This window comes from Ursus maritimus, unplaced genomic scaffold (assembly GCF_017311325.1).
Source record: "Ursus maritimus isolate PB19 unplaced genomic scaffold, ASM1731132v1 scaffold_6, whole genome shotgun sequence".
Classification (NCBI taxonomy): Eukaryota; Metazoa; Chordata; class Mammalia; order Carnivora; family Ursidae; genus Ursus; species Ursus maritimus.
The window spans coordinates 3,080,018-3,101,852 of record NW_024426774.1 but is presented as its reverse complement, the minus strand read 5'-3'; the positions used below and the strand labels follow the sequence as shown (position 1 = coordinate 3,101,852).

The 21,835-nt window shown below is 51.8% G+C and overlaps 1 protein-coding gene across 1 annotated transcript in view; it reads left to right on the top strand.

Annotated features, from left to right (window-relative positions):
• Window positions 1-21,835, top strand: part of ASAP2 (ArfGAP with SH3 domain, ankyrin repeat and PH domain 2) — a 122,441-nt gene that overhangs the window by 93,977 nt on the left and 6,629 nt on the right. Inside the window, exons 16-24 of the mRNA XM_040623081.1 lie at window positions 610-704; window positions 6,010-6,199; window positions 7,541-7,626; window positions 9,453-9,568; window positions 10,478-10,545; window positions 11,795-11,908; window positions 13,941-14,193; window positions 17,718-17,736; window positions 18,108-18,191. Of these exons, the coding sequence (XP_040479015.1) occupies window positions 610-704; window positions 6,010-6,199; window positions 7,541-7,626; window positions 9,453-9,568; window positions 10,478-10,545; window positions 11,795-11,908; window positions 13,941-14,193; window positions 17,718-17,736; window positions 18,108-18,191 (1,025 nt within the window). The remainder of the gene's footprint in view (window positions 1-609; window positions 705-6,009; window positions 6,200-7,540; window positions 7,627-9,452; window positions 9,569-10,477; window positions 10,546-11,794; window positions 11,909-13,940; window positions 14,194-17,717; window positions 17,737-18,107; window positions 18,192-21,835) is intronic.

The window sequence follows — 21,835 nt, the reverse complement described above, 5'->3', positions numbered from 1 at the left end:
TCGAGTTGAGGACCTTACATTTGGAACAAATAAATTTTTAATGCTTCAGCTGATAGAGTGCTTTCACCTAAGTTGTCCCAGTTTATTATTATTACAACCCAGCAAGGCAGGTATCATCCCCATTTTACTGATGAAAAACTGAAACTTAGGGAAACTGACTTGTATGTGGTCACAAAGCCAGAAAATCGAACCATGATTTAAACCTGTCTTGGCTTCCTGGCCCAGCACCCTCTCCGCTAATCAGAACCACCTCCTCACTGTTGTCAATAGATCTTGTTAGATCCGTTTCACTTGCAGCGTGAGTTTTTTGGGGGGTGGGTAAGGAGGAAACTCCCTTTGGACCAAGTTACTGCTTCTTCCTGTCCATGTGGGTGCTTTATCCAGGGGACAGTTTATGAAAACGTTTCTCTGTAATAGACGTGCTGCTTCTTATCTCTGGTTTTACGGGTACCTTTGGGGTTTGGGTTTTGTCCATCTTTATTAACGGCCAATGACTTTATTACTCTATTTCTTAGTGCCCATTAAATTAGTCATCAGATGCATGAGTAGCGTGTAGCCGTGGAATGGATTAATAATTGAGTGCCCTGAAATGGACTTCTGTTTTTGCAGCTTGCCAAGAATATTGGGAATGCGGGCTTTAATGAGATTATGGAGTGTTGCCTTCCAGCTGAGGACTCAGTCAAACCCAACCCGGGCAGCGACATGTAAGTATGGAACTGGCTGTTCTCGTTTTCTGAGGAAAGACTGGCCTTGTACCCGAGCCCCAAGAGACAGGAGACTAACAAGCTTGGGGTATCTCAGTGGTTGCTTCTTTAGGGAATAAATCATCCTTGGTGTGTTTTTGTAAGTCACCTTTTTGGGTGTCCAAATAAAAATTTGGTATGACTGGTTTTCATAGGAAGAAGCCACGGGAAGGCAGATTTGGCCGATGCTCTGAGTCTGTGAAGGATGAACAGCGCGTGTCGCCCTAGCTGGCAGCGTGTGGGTACCCCCTCACCTTCTGCCTCAGGGGAGTTCTCTCTCCCCTTCTCTCCACATAAATTCTCAGCCACTGGGAGGGTTAGTTGTCATAGATACATGACTGCATATCATTTTCTTTCCCAGGGTCTTTGCAAATGTGGAGTGTGTTTTCTTCAACAAGAGTTTTCTGTTTTTGTTTACTGCTGACACACAACCTGACTGAGAAGGTTTTGTGCCTCGTCATGCATCCCTCTGGCCCGATGAGGCAGAGCTTCTAGCAGGAGATTTTCCTGCCAGTCTTACCAAACAGAGCATAAATCACCGGATCACACTGGTCGTTGAGAGCGAGAGGTGGATGGAAAAGCAGCAGGTCAGGGCAGCGCATGGCCCGTCTGCTCCAAGTGGCTGGGGGGTGGCTACTGCCGTGTTGCCATGCAGAGTGGGGCAGACAGAAGGAAGGGGGGCGTGGCCGCAGGGCAGTAAAGACACAGTACCTGCATTCTTGTGGTGAGTCTGGATCCAAGTGTTCCAGCAGGAGAGGAGGAAATGAGAAAAATGTGATAGAGTAGAAAAATTCATTTACAGAGACAGCATTGCCCTTGGAAGAAGCTTGAGAGGGAATCGATGGCACAGGTCCTCCTACAGGGCATTAGGTGAGGAACAGTGAACTGTGCTTGAGAGAGCTTGGACACCTAGGAGGCAGTGCACAGGCCCGTAGCAAAAGCTGAGAACTTTGGTGTTTGTAACCAGTTTGCTGGGACGTGTCTGGGAAGCTGAGATTGTAGGATCTGTGTTCTTTTGCATTGAGGAGAGGTAACTTAATGCAGTGAGACAGCCTAGACATCTAAGGGCGTGAACACAGCCCGTGGCCAGTAGGTATCTGGTATCCGAGTTGAGCATTTGGCTGGTGTTGGATTAGGGTCAATTCATGTTGGAATCCTGTAGCCAATGTTTGTGTTGTAGCATTTCTGTGAGATTGGATACCAGGCACGAGGCTAAGTTATGTCCTGTCTGGATGAAGATCTGAGTTCCAAAACTGTATTCTTACCCAGACCTGGAGAGGCAGTATGGGACATAGAAATCCAGCCCTTCCCCCATGGTGGGACCTGGGCAGGCCTGCTGGCTTCCCAGAGCCGTCTCCTCTAACATAAGCCGGAGATCACACCCCCCTGCTCACAGAGACGTCGGGATGAACATCTGCACGATGATGAGGTGGCACGAGCATTTAGGTGGTGTTGGCAGCTCTGTTCGCTCGCCATGGGTGTGGGCAGTAGAGGCAGCGTAAGTGCTACACACGGATCCCACAGACCCCAAAAACTTAGGGTCCTTGCAATTTAAGTTTTAATTAGACAGTTACGCAGAGGTGAGACAGCTCTCCCTAGGATAGCTAGAAGATGCTGTTTAGTAAAGGAAGCTCCGTGGTCCGGTATGGCACATTTATAGTCTAATTGATACCTGTGCTCAAACAGAAGGTACCAGTCTCCTGAAATGCTGAAATATTGATCAATGTTGAACAAAGCATATAATAAATAATTTCTTCCAAGTACCAAGGGTGCTTTATAAAAGCAGAGAATTTGTTTATTCTGGGGCTAGATGATTCTAAAAAATGAACACTACCTGCTTCGAATCCTTCAATATGAATGTTCTGTCTGCATTGAGACCCCCCCAACCTTGGCACAAATGAAAAGGAAGTTTAGCCCTCCCTCTCTCTTTTTTTCCCCCAAAATGAGGGCGGATGGCCAGTGTGATGGCAAAATGCCACCTGCTTTCATACCCACTCAGGTGAAATTAACTGCTGGGCTCTCTCCACTCCCATAGCATTTGGCTCTGTTTTAAAACCTTTGATCCCACGTTCTACCATACCGAAATATTGACACCTGTTTCTCTCATAAATTGCATCTTCCTGATTTTTGTATCTCCTGCCATAACATGTTGCTCATCGTGGTTCAATACATATTTAATGAATCAATGAGTCAAAGATAAAGTCCCAGCCCTGTGGCTACTTAAACAAGCTGCTATTTTACTTGCACATGAGGAGTGTACTGTTGCTGGCTTCATCTCAGGAGAACACACCATCTGCAGATAAAGCTGTTGAAAGGGAAGCCAAAGACCCTCTAGTGGCCTGTGAATCCCCAGATTTTTGATTTGGGGGAGTATGCAGAGAGAGAAATAGGTGGAAAGGGGGAAGCACGTGGATTAAGGTCTGCTTACGGAGGCAGCGCTGTTCCTCCTCTGTGATCCAGGACCCTTACACAGGCCCATCCTTCAGAAGTACAGGAAACCTCTCCTGAACACGTGCCAAAAGTGTTGCTATTTTAAGTTCACTGCTTTTCTCCAGAAGTCTGAGCCTTTCCAAAAAGCAAGAGGCGGGGAGGGGATCGTGCTGGCAGAGTGAATTGCTTCACAGAGCCGCGGAGCGTGGAGGTGCATAAAGCAGGTCTGTTCCCGGGCTTGTGTAGGAATGACCTTCAGGGGATGCAGAGCCCTGGACAGATGAATAATACATTAAAAAAATAAGTAAAGGGTCCAGGATCTCTCTAGCTCCTTCCAAGGGAGGCAGGGGAGGTCACCGTAGTGATCGTCCCACAACGATTATTGAAGCTCCCTAAAACTTGACAGCCATCTAGTCTAACCGCTCATCATAAGAGACCTGTAGCATTTGAATCATTGTGAGATACCGTATATCACCAAGCCCAGCAGGTCACTGAGCAGTTCCCTATGTGCCACACTGTGCGAAGCCCCCACTGCGTGAGGAAACAGAATCTCATGTCCCTCCATGGACTTCAGTTTACTTCTCTGTAAGGTGGAGACAAAGCTCAAAGCCTTGCTGTGAGGACCAGTGAGACTGCACATGTCAACTCAACCTGTAAGCCCACGGAGGTGCACATTCGTGAGGCGTGCGACACACACAAATTGTTCAGCACAATTCAGGCAGCCTGCATTTCACAAACACCCAGGCTGTGGATGTCTTAGGTCAGGTCTTCAGCAGTGGGGAGTGAAGCCCCTGCTACCCTCTCGGAGCCTGGAGTTGACCTGCCCACTCCCTGCCCTAGGGCACTGCAGCCTGGGCCCTGGGGTGCTGACCTGAGGGGCAGTGACTGGTGGTGACCCCAGAGGCGGTTGGCACAGCCCTGGACAGGATGGGAGGGAACAGTACCTGAGCTGAGAAGAGCTGACCAGGTTCCACTTGCACTACGAGCCCCTTCGTTCCATGCTGGTGTTTCTAGAACGCTGTGCTAAACGCCTAAATGTGTCTCTCACGTAACCTGCGGCAGTGCTGTGAGCAGGTGGTGTCACGGGGAGGGCTTGCCCACAGTGTCCTCCAGCGGAGCCGGCAGAGCCAGTCTGAGCAGCTGTCTGACTGAGAGCCCGGGCCATGCCATCTCAGAGCCGACCACCAGGCCCTGGCTTTCCCTTCCGCCCCCCCCCCAACTTTTTGAAACTTCGGGGCACTTCACACTTGGCAGAAAGAGTAGTTTCCAGAAAGGAGCCAAGGACCTTGATCCTGTAATGCCATTCTCCCTGCGTCTCTGTACATCTGTTGGCCAAAGTGAAGTTTTTGTATTGTTGGTGCAATTTAGTTTTCTCTGACATGCTTTTTTTTAACAGCTTTATTGAAATATGATTCATATACCATACAGTTCACCCATTTAAATGTAAATTCAGTATTATTCACATGTTCACGGAGTGTGCATCCATCACCACCATTTTATTTTATTTAAAGATTTTATTTATTTGAGAGAACGAGCACGAGAGGTGGGGGGAGGGGCAGGGGGTGAAGCAGATTCCCCGCTGAGCAGGGAGCCCAACGTGGAACTCGACCCCAGGACCTGAGCTGAAGGCACTTAACCAACTGAGCCACCCAGGCGCCCAATTACCACAATTTCAGAACATTTTCATCCCCCCAAAACAAAACCCTGCACCTGTTAACCAGCACCCCCTCACCCCCCAGGCCCTGCTAACCCACCTTCTGTCCCCGCAGATTTTCCTCTTCCAGGCATCCCGTGTACGTGAGATCATACAGAGTGTGGCCTCGTGTGGCTTCTTTGACCTGGAGGAATGTTTTCAGGGCTCGTCCACGTAGCAGCCTGTGTCGGCACTTCGTTCTCTTGTGTGGCTGTGTGGAGAGACCACATTTTGTCTGTCCATTCATCAGCTGTTGGGTTTCTGGGTTGCCCCCTGACCCTGCTGCCCTGATGGCCGCAGGCAACTTAGCATTATTCAACAACTTAACATTATTGTGCCTCTCGAAAATCCTGTCCACGTCTTTTATTGTTTGGCTGTTTTTTGTTAAGTTGTTGGAGTAAAATGCAGAGAGTCCCAGCCAGGAGCTACTGTTTTTTTTTGCTCTCTGTCTTTGAAGTTCATCAGCAAGTCCCAGGGTCCTAAGGCCCCACCGTGTGCCCTGCAAATGTCAGTTCACGTACTTGTCACTATTGCGCTCGGCTGTGTAGTACACACTTGCACAAATAAGACTTGAGGCCTCTGGAATGGAGTGCTTGTCCTGGGACACACGTCAGTGTGATGAGGGCGGGGTTTGAACCCGTGCTGCTTTTGGCTTCCCGGAGTTGCTGCCACTCCATGGTCTGTGGGGAGGCGGAGTCTTGAATACAGGGCCACGGGAAGGCCAGAACACAGACGGCAGAGACTGACCGTTTGTTCTGGCTCATCAGACGTGGCGCGCGCCTCTCCTGCCAGGCACGGTGCCCGGGACTGAGAAGATAGCGTCCTCACCCTTGCGGAGGGCCTCCCAGTCCGCCTAACCTGGCCGACTACTGTTGGCCCCTGAGTAAGGCCCAGGCACCCTGACCCGGGCCCTGAGGCCTCTTGGGTTGGAAACTGGAAGATGTCAGTGCTTCTTAAAAGGGCTCCAGGTGTCCCTGGATGTTGGCGCTGCCGTGGTCACACAGCGGCCCCCTTCCTCCACGGCAGCGCTTCCTGCACAAGGGTGTGAGCAGGATTTTTAAAAATTGTTCCAGATGGTTGAAGGTTAGGTATGTTTGAATAGAGGCCCTTAATCATTTACAAGGCAATTATGCTTGATTTCAGGAATGCCAGAAAGGACTACATTACGGCCAAGTACATCGAGAGGAGATATGCAAGGAAAAGGCATGCGGATAATGCAGCAAAACTTCACAGCCTTTGTGAGGCCGTCAAAACAAGAGATATTTTTGGGTTACTCCAAGCGTATGCTGACGGTGTGGATCTTACAGAAAAAATCCCACTGGCCAACGGACATGTAAGAGTGTGGCCTGCTCCTTTTAAAGAAAAGGGGGGAGGAGTGGCAAGGCAGTATAATCAGAAATGCTGACAAAGTAGTATAGTTCTCTGAAGGAAGATAGCATTGAGTTCAGGGGAAGAAATTGGTGGTTTATTCTTAAATCAAAAATAGACCGCCAGCCCTGGAAGGAAAGGCCAGTCCTTGCCAGGAGGGAGCATCTTCTCAGGGACCCGAGCAACCTGAGAGAGGTCCTGTCTCTGGTGAGCAGGGATCCAGACGTTCAATAGCAGCTGCTGAGGCCTCTGGGAAGGAGAGCTCCCCAGCCCGCTCCCTTCCCTGCGCCCTCCTCCCCGAGGGAAGAGGAAAAGAGGGACATCCCCCGGTCTCCTGGGAGAATCCTGTTGAGCGGGTGAAGTCTTAAGGTGGGGTGGGATCTTACTGTCAGGATCGAGTCTACAGGAAAACGATTACCAGTGTCACAGGTTGGCATGTATCCTAATTCTCTTGCATGGGTGACCTTGCAGACACACACACACACACATTTCCTAGAAGCCTCCTTAGCATCATAATGAAGGCGCAGGGTGCTGGGCTGTTACCCTTAGCAGTCCGAGCACACGTCATGTGGAGCTTGGTATTCCACGTTAAAGAGAGAGAGAAGTCAAGCCCAAGTGGTCCAGGGCAGAGCGTGCTCAGCTCGGAGCCGTGCTGCGGCCAGAGGACAGGGGAGTGACCCTGGCTGGCTGGGCAGGCCAGGCAGATGGATTGGGGGCACCTCCCTCTCTGCCCCATGTTCCCCATTGCATGGATATTTCCTTTGCCTTCAGCTCTCTCGCCCACCCACCTACCTGAGACAACCCTCCTCTGGTCTGTCCTCTCCCACCTGCCAGAATCACTCTGAGAAAAGGCAGTGGGGTCAGGGGTCCCCTAGTATAAATTGGAGGCAGTCTGGGCATTAGCACCGATGGCCCTCTCTGTAATGAAAAACATGAACACAGGCATTAGAGACTGGGTAAGGAGGCCCAGGGAATCTTCCTCGTGTCTGAACGAAGACCACCCCCTTACAGGTAACACCTTCTGTTAGTAGTGCGGGGATAGGGACACAGAGATTGAGGGGACTCGGAGATGAAAGCCCTGAATTTCTCGTTACTTCCTGTGGAGGAAGGAGGACCAGTCTCAAAGTTGCAGGTTCACAAGGACAGAGTTTCCCCTGGAGATTAAAGGGGCCGTGTACCTTAGAGATTAATGTTTTGAAAGAAAGAATAAAAGGCTTTTGGAAGAGAGATACACGATTTCACTCACATTGGACACAAAACTGAATGCTCCCCTTGGAATTCTAGAATGTTTCTGTTTGGTCTTCAGGAGCCAGATGAAACTGCCCTCCATCTTGCAGTCAGATCGGTGGACCGGACTTCTCTCCACATTGTAGACTTTTTAGTTCAGAACAGGTAGGTGTTCTAAAATTAGGGGAGGCATTTGATTTTGTTCCTTGGTGTTTCCAAGGAAGGATCAGGTTCCTCCCTCATTGTGTGGCCAAGATGCTGGGATTTCCCAGGCCTGAACATGAACCATGGGACAGGAAAAGAGCTGCCAGGAGTGGGGTATTCCAGCGTCGTCCCAAAGAAGCCCTAGAGTGTGAGGACAGAGACCCTTCTTGGTATCTGTAGGGCCCATCTGCTGAGTTCTGGGCCCTGGAGGGCAGACTCTGTGTGGCCCCCACGACCACCTGTGTGCACAGTGCCCTTCCCACACTTGTCCCCCGAGTGTCTCACGAGACCCAGGCTGGGTGCCCTGAGCAGTGGGGAGAGTAAAAGGGACGCATAGAAGATGCATACTTGAGCCACCCGCCTGAGCTGAGGTGGTAAACCGCATCACTGGACTGTGGGCATTTTGTCTGGTTTGAAAAGTTGTATCTAATTTTTAATTAGAAGTTCCCTTTAAAGAATGTGCTAGTGCGCTTACCTGGCTCCATAGTCCTGTTGTCTGGTGCGTTCCGCCTCACTCGGGTGCACAGCCCGCCTGGGGCAGCAGGCCAACCATAGAGCCCCGTTGCGGTGTGTCTTGACTCCCTGATCATGGTTTGAAGGTGTGTGGAGGCGGAGGTGCTGGTCAGAAGCCACTGAAATTGCTCCAAATGGAGTGGAAAATTCCACCATGCAAAAGCAAGGTCCTGTTTTGCATTTCGGCCTTTCCCTGCTGTTCCTGGGGCGGGGCGGGGAGTGGGGGGAGATGGCCAGAGGAGAAGAGCTGGAGGCAGGTCAGCAGTTTGCTGGACTCAGTGGAAGTCCCCCTCTGTGGGAGCCGGGGTGCCCCCCCCCCCAGTGCCCAGCGCCGCTCAGTGGCTCAGTGGACAGTGGATGAAACAGCTCGGTGACACCATCCTCCTTCAGTGGAAACTTGGAGCGTGAGAAGGGAAATCCTGATTTCTTTTCTTCTACACTGGAAGGAGGGCAGCAGGAAGAGGGGAGAGATCAGAAAATGAGGCTTATTTTCACCCTGAAAGTGTAGCAGGTTCTGTTTTGATGAGAGCAGTGGGTATCACCTGCTGACTGTCCCCCATCTGTCCCTTCAGGGGCCACAAAGCCCCCCTGTCCCTCCTGCTCAGAAGGACAGCCGCGTTCCAGGGCTGCCTCCACCGGTAGGTTGAGTGACTTTGTCTGAGGAGCACAGTGTCTTCGGGGGTAAGCCGGTCTTGTTTTACCCTGGAAGGACTTTTGGAATCTCATGATTGCCCCTTTGGCTGTTTTCAGGGTAGTCCGGGGCCCACAGACTCGGGAGTTTTCACATTCTGGGCTTTGGAAAAGTGGCTCTTCCCTTTCCTGGCAAGAGTGTCAATATGATGAAAAAAGCTTTCCCTGTCCTTCTGTGGAACAGGATGGCAAGTCACACGGGCTTCCTGAGGCCCAGACAGACCTTCAGCCTCTGGGCACTGAGGGAGAAGCGGGAGGGTGCCGTGTTTCGGGGAGGCCCCGGAGGAGGCAGGATGCACCCCTGGCCCCTGTTCAGCAGCAACACGGGTGCCTCTGTCTGGCCTTCGCCATTGTCACTAGTTCCCTGCTGGCCTCACGCCAAGACCGCCTCATCTGCACGAGCAGGCCTGGTGCCCCCATCCCTCCACCGCGGAGGAGGATTGCGAGAAATCCCCCACTCGGTGATTCGACGGCTTGCTGCCTCTCCTGCTCACGTGCCCAGGCCCCTGCCTGGCTGGGCAGTGCAGGTCCCCTGGCCTGTGACTCACTGATCGTTCTCTTCCTCTGCCCCTGTTCTTGGCCAGTGGGAACCTGGATAAGCAGACAGGGAAGGGCAGCACCGCCCTGCACTACTGCTGCCTGACGGACAACGCCGAGTGCCTCAAGCTCCTGCTGCGGGGGAAGGCCTCCATCGAGACAGGTGAGCAGGCCTGGGCCTCCGGCCTGGGCTCCTGTCAGCCAAGGAGACACACATCCTGCCCCCCGCAGGCCCCACAAGGCTGCTGTGGTCCCATGTTTGTCGGCGGTTTCCTCCATCTGGGACATCGCAGATGTCCCCTCATGGGCAGGTGCTCTGTAGGTGATGAGAGGCCGAGCACAGGCCTGGCAGATGCCTCGTGCTGGGGTGAACTTGAACAAGGTTTGGGGCATCTTGCCCTCCTCTTCAGAACCCCCAGCCAGGATCAGACTTAACCCCTTCCTGGCTCTGGGGGGAAGCTTTACTGGAAGTTACTGTTCACTGCCCCTCCTGCACCGAGACTCCTCCACAAGGGACCCTGATCTTCTGGGCCTTCATCCCTCCCTCCGCCAGGGGACCCTGATGCACCGATAGCCGGCCTGAGAGCAGGCAGCTGTGATCACATTGTGTGGAAGTGTTTCTGAAGAGCCATTGAACAGAGAGCAAAGAGAACAGAAAGAAGGCACACACCTGTTTGAGCCAAGTTTCTCTCTCTCTTTTCCTTCCTTCCTTCCTTCCTTCCTTCCTTCCTCTCTTTCTTTCTTTCTTTCTTTCTCAATAACCAAACATTGTTGATGGAGGCTTATTTGGAAGAAAATCACAGTTTCAGATTTACAAACCACTGAGAAGGAGTTCAGTTCTGCTTCCGTGGTGAGCACAAATGGTCTTTTAAAGTCTCACCGACCATACGCTGCTTCGGTTCTGTAGAATTGGAAGGCCACTGCAGCTCTCCCTGCTGCACACTGCGCATCTCATCAGTCATGCGCAGTTTCACTCCATGCTGCCTGCCTGTTTCTTCTTCTAATTGCCTCTTGGTATCAGACCTTTGCTTATTTTTGCCGTGATGCCTCCTTGTGTTGCCCTGTCTTTTAGCTAACGAGTCCGGAGAGACGCCACTGGACATTGCCAAACGCCTCAGGCACGAGCACTGCGAGGAGCTGGTGAGTCTCCCTCCGGCACGGACCGAGGGAAGGCACCCTGCCTGGGCCGGGGAGGGGCCCTTCCTTCTGTGAAGAGGGTCTTCCCGCAGTTGGACCCCAAAGGGGACAACCAGGAGGAAGCATACTCGGGGAGTCTTTGGAGAGGAGGTGACCACTCCCCTCGTAGTGACGCTTGGAACACAAGTCGGAATGTGCTGGTTGGATACGTGGCATTCCCTGGGGCAAGTGGAGCAGAGATCCGGAGGCCACCACAGCTCCGGCTCTTCTCTGGAGTCTCTAAGCCGCTAGCTCTTCCCCTTGCAGCGGCATCCAAAGCTGGTGTGTGTATTTAGTTCCCCAATCCCAAACCATTTGGGTTGTTCTGCACCATCTTTTCCTGTCCTGTTCTAGAAGGAGAGGCGGCGTGGCCAGTGGACAGAGCCCACGGGGTCAGGCATTGTAAGGGCTCCCACTGTGACACAGGGAGGTCACGCCAATGCCAACTCTCGCACTGTTTCCTTATTTGTAAAGTATTGATCTATTATACCAGTTTGCGAGGTTGTGGCAAGAATTAACCTTGCCCTGTGTGAAGCTCAGTAAGTGCTCAGTAAATAGGACTACTGACAGTAAGTACTGTGGAAGTGTCAGGTGAGTGAGAGGTGCTGTTCTCAGTACTTCAGAGCCACTCACTTAATCTCGAGAGCCACCTTATGGCGTGGCTTCTTCTGTTATCCCTATTTTACAGATGAGGAAACAGGCAGACAAGGGTTAAGGAACTTGCCTAGGGTCACACAGCTACTCTCTGGCTGTGGAGGAAGTTAAGGGCTAACGTGCTAAGATACCCACTGAGTCTGATGAATTCGCTTCTCTCCTGTGTATTTAACATGGAACTGGGTGTCTACCTTCCTTGAGAGAATTGGGAGAATAGCCATTCACATCCTTTCTCTGTGGGGCTTAATCTCTCATGCTGGCCAAGAATAGTTAACAGTTAGTGGACACGTACGTTGTCCTCTGTTAAGTTTGCTCCCATGTGTGCCCCTCAGCACCTGCAGGCCAACCATTAGCCTTTAGATCTCAAATAGCCCTCGCCTGCGCACAGCGCTTTACAGTTTACAGAGCACTAAATGGGAGTTTCGAGGTTTGAGTTTCAAGGTCCCAGTGAAGTAGGGAGGGTCCTACTTGCCCTGGAGGGTCTCTGCCTCCCCTCCTCCCACTGCCCATGGGTGCCCGCCTCACGGGAGACGTCACTGACAGCCCTTCATCTTCTCAGCTGACTCAGGCCTTATCTGGGAGGTTTAACTCTCACGTCCACGTCGAGTACGAGTGGCGACTGCTCCACGAAGACCTGGATGAGAGCGACGACGATGTGGACGAGAAATTGCAGGTCAGTGCGGGCTGCAGGATGCCGGGAGTGTTGTAATGAGCTCCGCTCCGAGCAGTGTGGCTCCTAGAATATAATCAGGCACAGAGTGGTTTTGTACAAAAAGTAGAGTTAATTCTTTGCTTCCATTGATCTCAGTAGCTGTTTGGTTTGGGCCTTCCTGCAGCTGCCAGCGGTCCCCCAGCTCCTACGAGTGTTGATTTACAGGAATGTTACTTGTGTCATCTGCTGCTCACCTTCTGATCTGAGGGAAACATATGGGGGGCCTTTGTTTCTAGTGGGTTTTAGAGGAAGCCCGTGCACCATGGATGCGACAAAGAGCCAGGGGTCCCCAGCATCACAGGTCCTGTTCACCCAGTTGATCGTCAAAACCTTAGCTAGAATTAAATGACCATTAGAGCTCTGGGTCCAACTTTTTCCTTTATCAGATTGGGTCATGGAAGCGTCAAGAGAGGTTGACTCAGCTACAGCGAAGCCAGTATTTAGAGACCAGCTTGAGGCCAGACAGAGGGCACTGGCCTCCAAGTCCAGATCTCTGCTCATGACACTCTGTTTTGCACACTTGGGGGGACACCCTGGCAGGTTACCACTTTCATGTGGGTCTCAGAGCTGAGTCAGACTCCAGCAGACTGACTCCAGAGCCCACACTCCTAGCTGCTAGGAAATTCATGGGGAATGCCATGTAAAGTTTTCCTTTTTTCTGTAGGACTTGAGTGTCCTGATGTGCACCTAGGTTGTCTGATTATATACATACATGGCATTTCCAGAACCTCCTCGGCTATCCTTGTTGTGGAGCCGTTCACATCCATACTTACTATCTCTTAGATTAAGAAACTTCTCCACTGAGTTAGCTGTAAAATAGTGTCCAAGTGAGAAGAGCTGACTGTTATACTTACCCACCCTAAAAAAAAGATTGGAAACATCGGCCTCAGGGCAAGTCCACACATCAGGGTAGTATGACCCAGCAGGTCACATAGTCCCAGTAAAAGTCTGACAGCAAGTGCTGACACTCATCCACCCCTCCCTGTTTCCAGCAGAGGTTGGTATAGTTCACGCAGCCACGGGCTCTGTTGAATTTAAAACATATGTGAAGGGAACCAGCCATCAAGTTCTGCGCAGCTGAGCTGGGTTTGAGCCATTGGATTGGCCAGAGCCTTGACTGGGCAGGTGGTCCTGTGAGGGGCAGTGGGGAAGACAGCCAGTACTGTATCCGCTAAATTCCTGGCGCAGTGCTAGAGAAGCGAAGTTCTACCCATTGAACAGATGAGAAATAGAGTCAGCAAGGTTAAGGTAGTTGCTTGAGATCGTAGCTCTTATAATAAAGCTGATTTTGGAAATAAATTAGATCTGGTTTACATGCGTCCTGATTTCATACACATGACCTTCAGGGGAGCAAGGGTCAGCAAACCAGAAGGGCCAAGTAATAAATATTTCAGGGTTGTGGGCCTAAAATATCACCATTTTTACTGCAACTACTCAGGTGTGCCACGGTAGCTTGAAAGCAGACATAAACAGTATGTAAATGACCAGGCATGGTGGTGTTCTAATAAAACTTTGTTTATAAAAACCAGCGGTGGCTCACAGGCCATGGTTTGCTGACCCCCAAGTTAGAGGATTCTCGAGAGTTCAGTTCATTAGGGAAGAAAGCATCGATCCCTCCTGAATTTGCCGCCTAGCTGTTGGGGATTGATTGCAGCTGGGTGCTCAGTTGAAAGTGTGTTTACAAACAGGAAATGCAGTGAAAACACAGATCTAGGTTAAGATAACTCCGGCGAGCAAAGATGAAATAGCCTATATTTTCAATCCTTCACAGAATGGAGAATTGTAAATTATAAATCATGGCTTTTGGGGCGGGGGGAGTGTCTCTATGAAGAGACATGATAAGAGTAACTTTCAAATCTTGCGGCTCTCATGTAACAGTTGAGAGCCCAAAATGCACCTGCCCGAGTAGCAGCGGTGTGCATGAGGTGGTCACCAGTAGACCGGACGCTGTGACCAAGAGGTCGGTGTGTGTGCATTTCCCCCCCCTCTGCAGCCCAGCCCCAGCCGGCGAGAAGACCGGCCCGTCAGCTTCTACCAGCTGGGCTCCAACCAGCTGCAGTCCAATGCCGCATCTTTGGCCAGAGATGCAGCCAGCCTGGCCAAGGACAAGCAGAGGAGCTTTGTGCCCAGCATCCTGCAGAACGAGACGTACGGCGCGATCCTCAGTGGCAGCCCGCCACCCACCCAGCCTGCGGCCCCCAGCACCGCCAGCGCGCCCCCGCTGCCCCCACGGAACGTTGCCAAAGGTACGGAACTGCTGTGGCTCCTGCCGGCGCACGAAGGGCGTGGTTTGGTTTTTGCGTTGGGAAGTTTATAGTTGCTTTGCCCCCTGCTAGATGACATTGGGGGGTGGGGTTCGACTTAGAGTTATGTTGTTGGCATCCTAAAGGAGCTCTTCATTCTTAGGGTGCTGCAAGGGGGTAGAGCATCTGACTTGATCCTTGTTCGGGGCGGAGGTGTGGCATCTGTGTCACGTGGGGAGTGCGGGGACTCCGCCCGGGCAGGCCTGAGGTGGGTGGCTCAGCTCGTGATGCTGGTCCTGTGAGACATTTTCCTGCAGACCTTCTTTCTGTTCCTTTTTTCTCTGCTTTTACCACTCACTACCCTTCCCTCTGCCTTCATTCTTTCCTGTTTCCTTTCGCCCAGCCTGCATTCAGCCAGCTTGTGGTGCCTGTGATTATTTTTTATCTCTGTGATCCCCATGAAATGAAGGATAAAAAGATGCTAATTTGGTGAACGATACTCAACCGTGTTGTAAAAATAGAAAATAATCCTGCGGGTCCGACCAGTGCCTTAAGTGCCAAAGCTTGCTACGCTTACCTTGGTTACTTGGTCCCAACTGAATGAGTTTGACTCAACAGATGCTGGTTTTTCTTTTTATGAAAATGGAAACTGAGGCCCCCCAAAAGTTAAGTGATTTTCCCAGGACCGAAAGCCAACTGGCTCTTCCGCTCCTTGAAAGCATGTTCAGCAAGTGGCCAGCACAGCCCTGGGCTGGGGCTGCCAGCCATGGCCAGTGGCCTCCGGAGGGCATCCCATGAGAGGGAGGGACGGAGCCCCGCAGGGTGTGGTGTCCAGGCACCGTGGCTGCTGTGGGCTGCTGGTGGTCCAGAAATAAGTCCCAAATTGCAGTGGTGCAGTGGCTGCTCTCTGGGAAGGGGGTGAGTGAGGGTTGTGGCCTGGGTGGGGGAGCGAATACGGCAGCTGCCATCAGCTGGCCCTGTGCCTCCCCCCTCAACGTGGTCCTGCCCCCAGCACTCAGGGAGATCCCTTAGGGAGGCCCAGAAAAGGCTGACAGGCCTGTTGTCTAGGTCACTGAATCACATACCAGGAGTAAATCCCCAAGAGGAGAGCAGGTGCTGCCTAGGCAGGCCCCAGAATCAGCCTCCTCACCTCCCCCACAGAGCCCATGGCTGCTGCGTGCCCACCCCTCAGGCAGTGCCATCTCCGGACTCGATGGGGCAATTCCTGAGCAGGAGAGAAGCTGCAAGGCCAGGTCCCACGGCTGCCCTCCTCCCTGTCACCTCCTTGCACTGGCTGGGAAGGGTCCACGGTAGCCAACAGCAGCAGCTATGGTCAGGTCCTTGTGGGGCTTCTTGTTATCTCCCCAGCCTCCTTCCATATCCTGTGTACGCACAGGATATTAATTTCGTAAGGCTAGAGCTAAAATGATTTGGTCACCTCCACCCCATTAATGGCTTTTGCTGACTTGTGTGTCATGAGAGAAAAGTTTTTATTTTGCTCTGTTGGTCATGTAAAAGGAATAGAAAACTGTTCTTTTTTTTTTTGCTTTCCTAAAGTTTTAGAATGAGAAGAATTTGGGATATTTTTTTTAAGAAACTATTCTTGTAGTTAGCTTCATGTCCTCCTTTGATGGTGTAGTTTGTCTTTCATCCCTGTAGGCCCTCGAACAGTCCCCTTGTTCTGGGTCTAGTCCACACCTGGCCCGCAGGGAGTCCCCACACAACACACAGCAAAGGGAGTCAGCATTGCCCTGGCCCGCGCCATGGCAGACATTGTCCACAGCAGAAATGCCCCGTGCAGGTGTGCCCGCAGTCCTCCCTAGGCCTGGCCACCTGTGTGGGCCCTGCACAGCCTCACACACTGGTCACCCCTGTGCATGGAGCTCTAGGGGGGCAGAGGAAGGACTGTGACCTAGGTGGTGCTGTCTCCCCAGTGTGTCAGCTGGGCCCTGGATGTCATGTGTGCTGACTTTTAGCCAGAAATGTTTGCAGGAGGTGGGGAGCCCTTCACCTGTCTCTGGTCTGCACCCTTCTCTGCTTGTGCTCTGAGAACAGGTGCTCCCCTGGGCCAGGCAGTGACCCGCACATAGCCACGGGCAGACTTAGTGAGCAGGGAGAGGCAAGTAGACGTTCTGCAACCTGAGCCCCGTGCTCAGGACGTGTCACTGTGGTTTTCATGTCCGTCCCCAAACAGTATTTATATTTGAGAAAGAAAATGAGTAAGACTGTGAAAACCAGCTGGTAATTTTCCCAGAAACATCATTGGTTCGGTGTGTCTAAGTCTCTATCGTCCAGATACCAGAGACAAGAATTTTTTAAAAATCAGGATTCTGTTTGTGGTCATAATGCTATTCTAGAAGGGTCATATTTACCATTTTCTGAGAGAGAGGATCAATAATGCAGTGTTCTGTTTCTGTTTTTGTTCTGTGCTTGTGCGTGCCTTCCTGTGCGTGTGCATGCGTGCGTGTGCATGTGCGTGCGTGTGCATGTGGGTGTGTGTGCAGTTCAGACAGCCTCCTCCGCTACCGCCCTGTGGAAGACAAACTCTGTAAGTGTGGACGGTGCAAGCAGGCAGCGATCTTCGTCAGATCCGCCAGCTGTCCATCCACCGCTGCCCCCTCTCCGCGTGACATCTACCAGTACGTTCGCTCCTTTTTCCTCTCTTGCCAATGGGCTCTTGGATCTGGATGGCTGGGGGGTGCTTTGGCAGCCACGTGGGGAGAGCTGCGAAGCCGCACGCCCGCAGGCAGACGCCGCCAGGAGCCCAGCCCTGTGTGTGCCCCCTCCAGCCCCTCCAGCCGCCCTCCCCAGCTGCAGATGCCTGTCTGTCCCGCACCCCGCATCCCGCCCCCCGCCCTGGGGGCTCACACACTCTCCTCCTCTGTCTTCCCGCGCACTTCAGCGACATTCCTTCCTTTCACGCACCAGCCCACGGCTTCATTTCCTCTGGCCGTTTGGTGGTTCTCAGTATTTGGGCCCAGTCATGTGGATGTGATCTGGTATGTGTTTTTCTTCAATGTCAACATGTGGGTGACAGGCCCAGGGCCTAGGGGAGGGGACGAGGGCAGAGGAATGGCCTTACTGGATCAGTGGGGCAAGCCCTGAGCCCGTGTCCTTCCCGCTGTGCGTGGGCTGTGGGAGGGAGGCGCTCCAGTCTCTCGGGGCTGGCTTTGAGAGCACAGTGCTGTCCCCAGGTTGTTCCTGCAGTTTTTAGCCTAAGAAGCGGCCCAGCCCCAGCTGCAGTAAGTACCACGTGTGCGTGCGCTGGGGGCACTGGAAGGCTCCTTGGGTGTCCCCGTCCTGTCCTGAGCAGGGCTGCCGCCTCAACAAGTATGGGGGATGAGGACACTGGATATGTGGGGGCACCACTAATGTTTGTCAGAGGGGGAGGCAGGGGAAGGAGCCAAGGGCTCCAGCGCCCTGTCTTACCAATGCTCTCACTTCTGGGGAAAGCACGTCACTTCTCTGAGCCTCAGCCTCTGATTCTGCAAATAAATAATAACCTCTTTGCCCTGGTCCCCTCACAGATTGTGGAGCCTTTACAGGGTGAGTTCTTTACAGGCTCTCTCAGACTGACCTGCTGGGAGCCTGAAGTGGGTGGGGCCCGTAGGTCCTCTGAGGACCCAGCCCCAGCCTCAGCCTCCTGCTGCTGTCTCTCCAGGTCTCAAGGTGGCTTCCCCACAGAGGAAGATGCTCACAGGCTCCTAGAAACATTTTAATCCTTGAGGCTTGGAAGGACTCCCTGCCAATACGGTTTTCTAAAAACCTACAGTGAAAGGAGGGTGTTTTCCCTTATGAAATTGCCATTAAAAAAAAAAAAAAAAAAGGAAGCCCTGACCAGAAGAGCCTCTGGTGAGAAGGCTGGGGAAGTGACAAAGTCTGATCCTCTGTATCCCTCTCCTTTTCTCTTTCCACAGATCCCCTGCTCTGAGCAAAGCCCCGCCCCCGCCCCTGCCGCCCCAGCCGCCCAGCCGCCTCCCCCAGAAGAGGCCCACTCCCGGGTAACCGCCTGTCTTCAAGCCCCCCTCAGGGCCCGGCCACATGGCCCTCCTTGCCTCTTGCACTCAAGGAACTTGCAAGTGGCGATGGCCCCATTACTTCATCTGGAGAAATTTCCGTGCAAACATTTGAAATCTCCAGTGCTTCTACTGTATGACGTTTGAGTTCAGGTGTCACCTAACTACTCCTTCAGGGTCAAGTGTCTTAAAAATAACTTACCAAGAATTCTTAAACTGTAAAAATGTCATACAAATGTAATATCTTATACCCACATAATGAATTTAGACTTCTGTTTAGTACAGACAATGGGTTTTCGGGAATTGAGGTCAAGATGCTAGGGCTCTAGGTTCAATTTGTTGCTCACTCACAAGATTATCTTGCTTACATGCGTCCTCTGCAGTGTGGGGCGTATATTTCCCACAAACTAGGATGTTCTCCTGCATAGACATGATACAGCCAGCACAGTCAGAAAATTAACAAAGACACATTACTACCTTCCAGTCCTCAGACCCCATTCGAAGTTTGCCACTTGTCAGTTTAACATCCTTTACCAGAGAGGGATCCAGTTCATGGTCTCAAGCTGGATCCTGATAGTAGAAAACGGTTTCTTTTAGTGGCCATGATACTTAGAAGCCAAGATCTGAGTGCTTTGTGTGCTCACTGCTCTCGGAGGGTCACCACTCCGAGGCAGGCCCTCTGAGGGGTCAGAACCAGGGATACACACACGTATATGCATAGATGACCATGTAGATAAACATTTGTGAACACATTTATCTCTGTATTTCTATCCCATCTTCAAATCCATGAGTTTGCACTGTCTCCCATTTCAAACCATACCAAGACTTACTGACCTAAGCCACAACCATTTTATTATGCTCCCAGACGCTGTCTGTCAGGAATTTGGATCAGCATAGTGAGGATAGCTTGTCTTTTCTCCACAATATCTGGGGCCCTAACTGGAAAGTCTGAGAGGCTGGGGATGGTTCGACACAGAAAGCGACTCATAGGTGAAGGGCTCATACCCCTCTCCACTCCACGCATCTGGTGGTTGGTGCTGGCTGTCAGCTGGGGCTGTGCTGGAATACTTACCTGTACTTGGCCTCTCCATGTGGTGAGGGCTTCCTCGAATCGTGGTGGCTGGGCCCAAGCACGCATCCCAAGAAACAGGCACAGCCCTGGAGAATTCTGCCATGTGTCACTGATCAAACAGTGGCAGAACCCAGACCCAGACTTGAGGTGGGGACGGTGCAGGAGCACAGAATGGTTACAGACTCTAGATCTTGGGAAGAAATTTGGGGGCAGTGTTTTCAGAGCACCACAGGGTTCATTATCATCATCTCTCTCTCTGTGCTCCTTACTCCCCTCTCAGTGGTGAGAAATCTGGCTCCCATCTCTGCCTCCACCTCTCCCTCTCCCTGCTGAGCTCTAGGGTCCCCCATGGAGGTCTTCTTCACCCTGCTGGGGGCTCTCTCACTGTCCCGCCAGGCGGCTGCCTGCCTTGTCCCCCTCAGGCACACCCCGACAGGCCTCCTGTCCCTGCTGAGGCTCTGACTCCCCAGGGTGGGTCTGTTTTCATCCATGCCACCAGGTAGATGATGGAGCCTTTCAGGATAGAAACTACATCTTTCAGTTCTGAGAAATTCTGTTGATTTTTTTTAATGCCTTAATTTCTGTTTTTTCTCTTCTTGCTTTTAATATGACTTGTATTATTCAGATATCAGACTCCCTTGGCCTTTCCTGTACATGTAGCATCTTTTCTCTCTTTATTCTGATAAGCTGACAGCTCTAACAGCCTCCCCCTGAATCAGTCTCAGTGGTTTAACATATGGCGGTTGACTTCTTACATGAAGTTGAGTGCCCATATTCTTGCTTGTACTGGAGCCCCAAGGGGTGAATGGGAGACCCAGACCCTTTCTACTTCTGAGGCCACCTTCTTTATCCCCCGCCAAGGGTTACTTCCTGGGGGTGGGTGGGGGCGTGGGTACCCGAAAGGGTGCCTCGGACCAGAGCCGGTGCCAGGGCTCCATCTGGAGGCCGGGGCTGGAAATGCAGCTCTGTACAGCCTAGGGGCCGGCACTCTGCCGCCTCCTAGCTTCCATTTCTGCATGGCTGGCTGGCTGGCTGGCTGGCTGGCTGGCTGGCTGGCTTTTTAAATCTACCTTCTGGGAGATTTTCTTCATTGTATCTTCCAGTTCTTTTACTGAGCTTTTCATGTCAGCTATCATATAATTTTCAAGTTAATAGTATTCTGTTTGTCTCATGGAATCATTTTCTCTCGTCTCAGATTGTTAATGATGGGTTTGGGGAGGTGTTTTTGTGTATGTTAGCTTTTGCTTTTCTGAATAATTTGTTTCTTCCATGTCCATTATCTTTGTTTTCACTTCTGTTATGTTAGAGGCTTTTTCCTAGAAATCTGGTGTTCCCTGCCCAAACGTTGCCACTTCAGCTGAGGCATTAAAACTGATCGCAGACTGTACCCTCATGCACAGAGCTGCCCGTGTGGGCTTGGCTGTGGGTGTCTCACTGGGCAGTTTCACTGGAGAGCTCTTTGGTCATTGGGGCCTTTTTTCTTGAACAGCTCAGGTTCCTTAGAGAACAGTCTTCGTCTCTTGCCTGAAGGGAACAGGTTTTCTAGGAGTTGAATATAGAAATAAAGTTAAGCTTTTACTTAGTCCCCCCCCCTTTTTTTAGAGAGGTGGGGAGAGGGGCAGAAGGGGAGAGAGAATCTCAAGCAGACTCCATGCTGAGGGCAGAGCCCAACACGGGGCTCAATCTCACGATCCTGAGATCATGACCTGAGCTGAAATCAAGAGTCAGACGCTTCACCAACTGAGCCACCCAGGTGCCTTTGGTCCCCCATTTTTTTTAAAGATGCTCCCAAAAACCACACTGGTGTAGCCCCTAGTCCAGACACCCTCTATTCTGCCCTCTCCAAGAATAGAAACTTCTGGTCTTGAGTGGGTTGAGGGAGGGTAGTTGCTAGGCTACTCAGGGTTGGGCTGGGTATCTAGGGATTCAGTAGCTCCTTGAGCAGATTTTGGGACGACCTTTGTGTTTATTGCCCTGCCTTACCCCGCTCCCCTCCAGGGGCTTATATGCCTTGGGGGCTCAGAGCACAGATGGGGGTCCTTCAGGGTTTCCTCACTGCGCAAGGGGTCCCCCTCCACAGGTGAGCTGGCATGGTTAGGATTCCTCCCTCCGGTGGCTGCTTCCAGAATGTTTCCTCTTCAGGTTCTCTTTGTACTTTTTTGGTTTAAGTTTTGTCTAATCTTTTTTCTTGGGAGAAAGTGGAAGTCAATGTATTTCAGTCTTCCTTTTTTTTTTTTTTTCAGTTTTCCTTTTTTAACCAGAAGACTCTCAGAACTTTCTTAATGCTGCTTTGTGAGATCTCTTTCCAAAACATAATGTGCACATCCTTGCCTTCCTGTTCCAAGTGGCACGTCCGCGGTCTCCTCGGCTACTGAGTTACGCCGTAGGGAGGACGCTCTCACGTCTATGCTGAGTGGCCGCAGGCTGTGCTTCTCCTGGGTTCCTGCATCAGGGTCTGCATCTTGCTTCAGCTTGCTCCCCTCTTCCCCTGTCGTAGCTGCAGACGGGCTGTTCTCTCAGACGCCAACTCCTGTGTTGAAGTTCTAGATGAGAACCC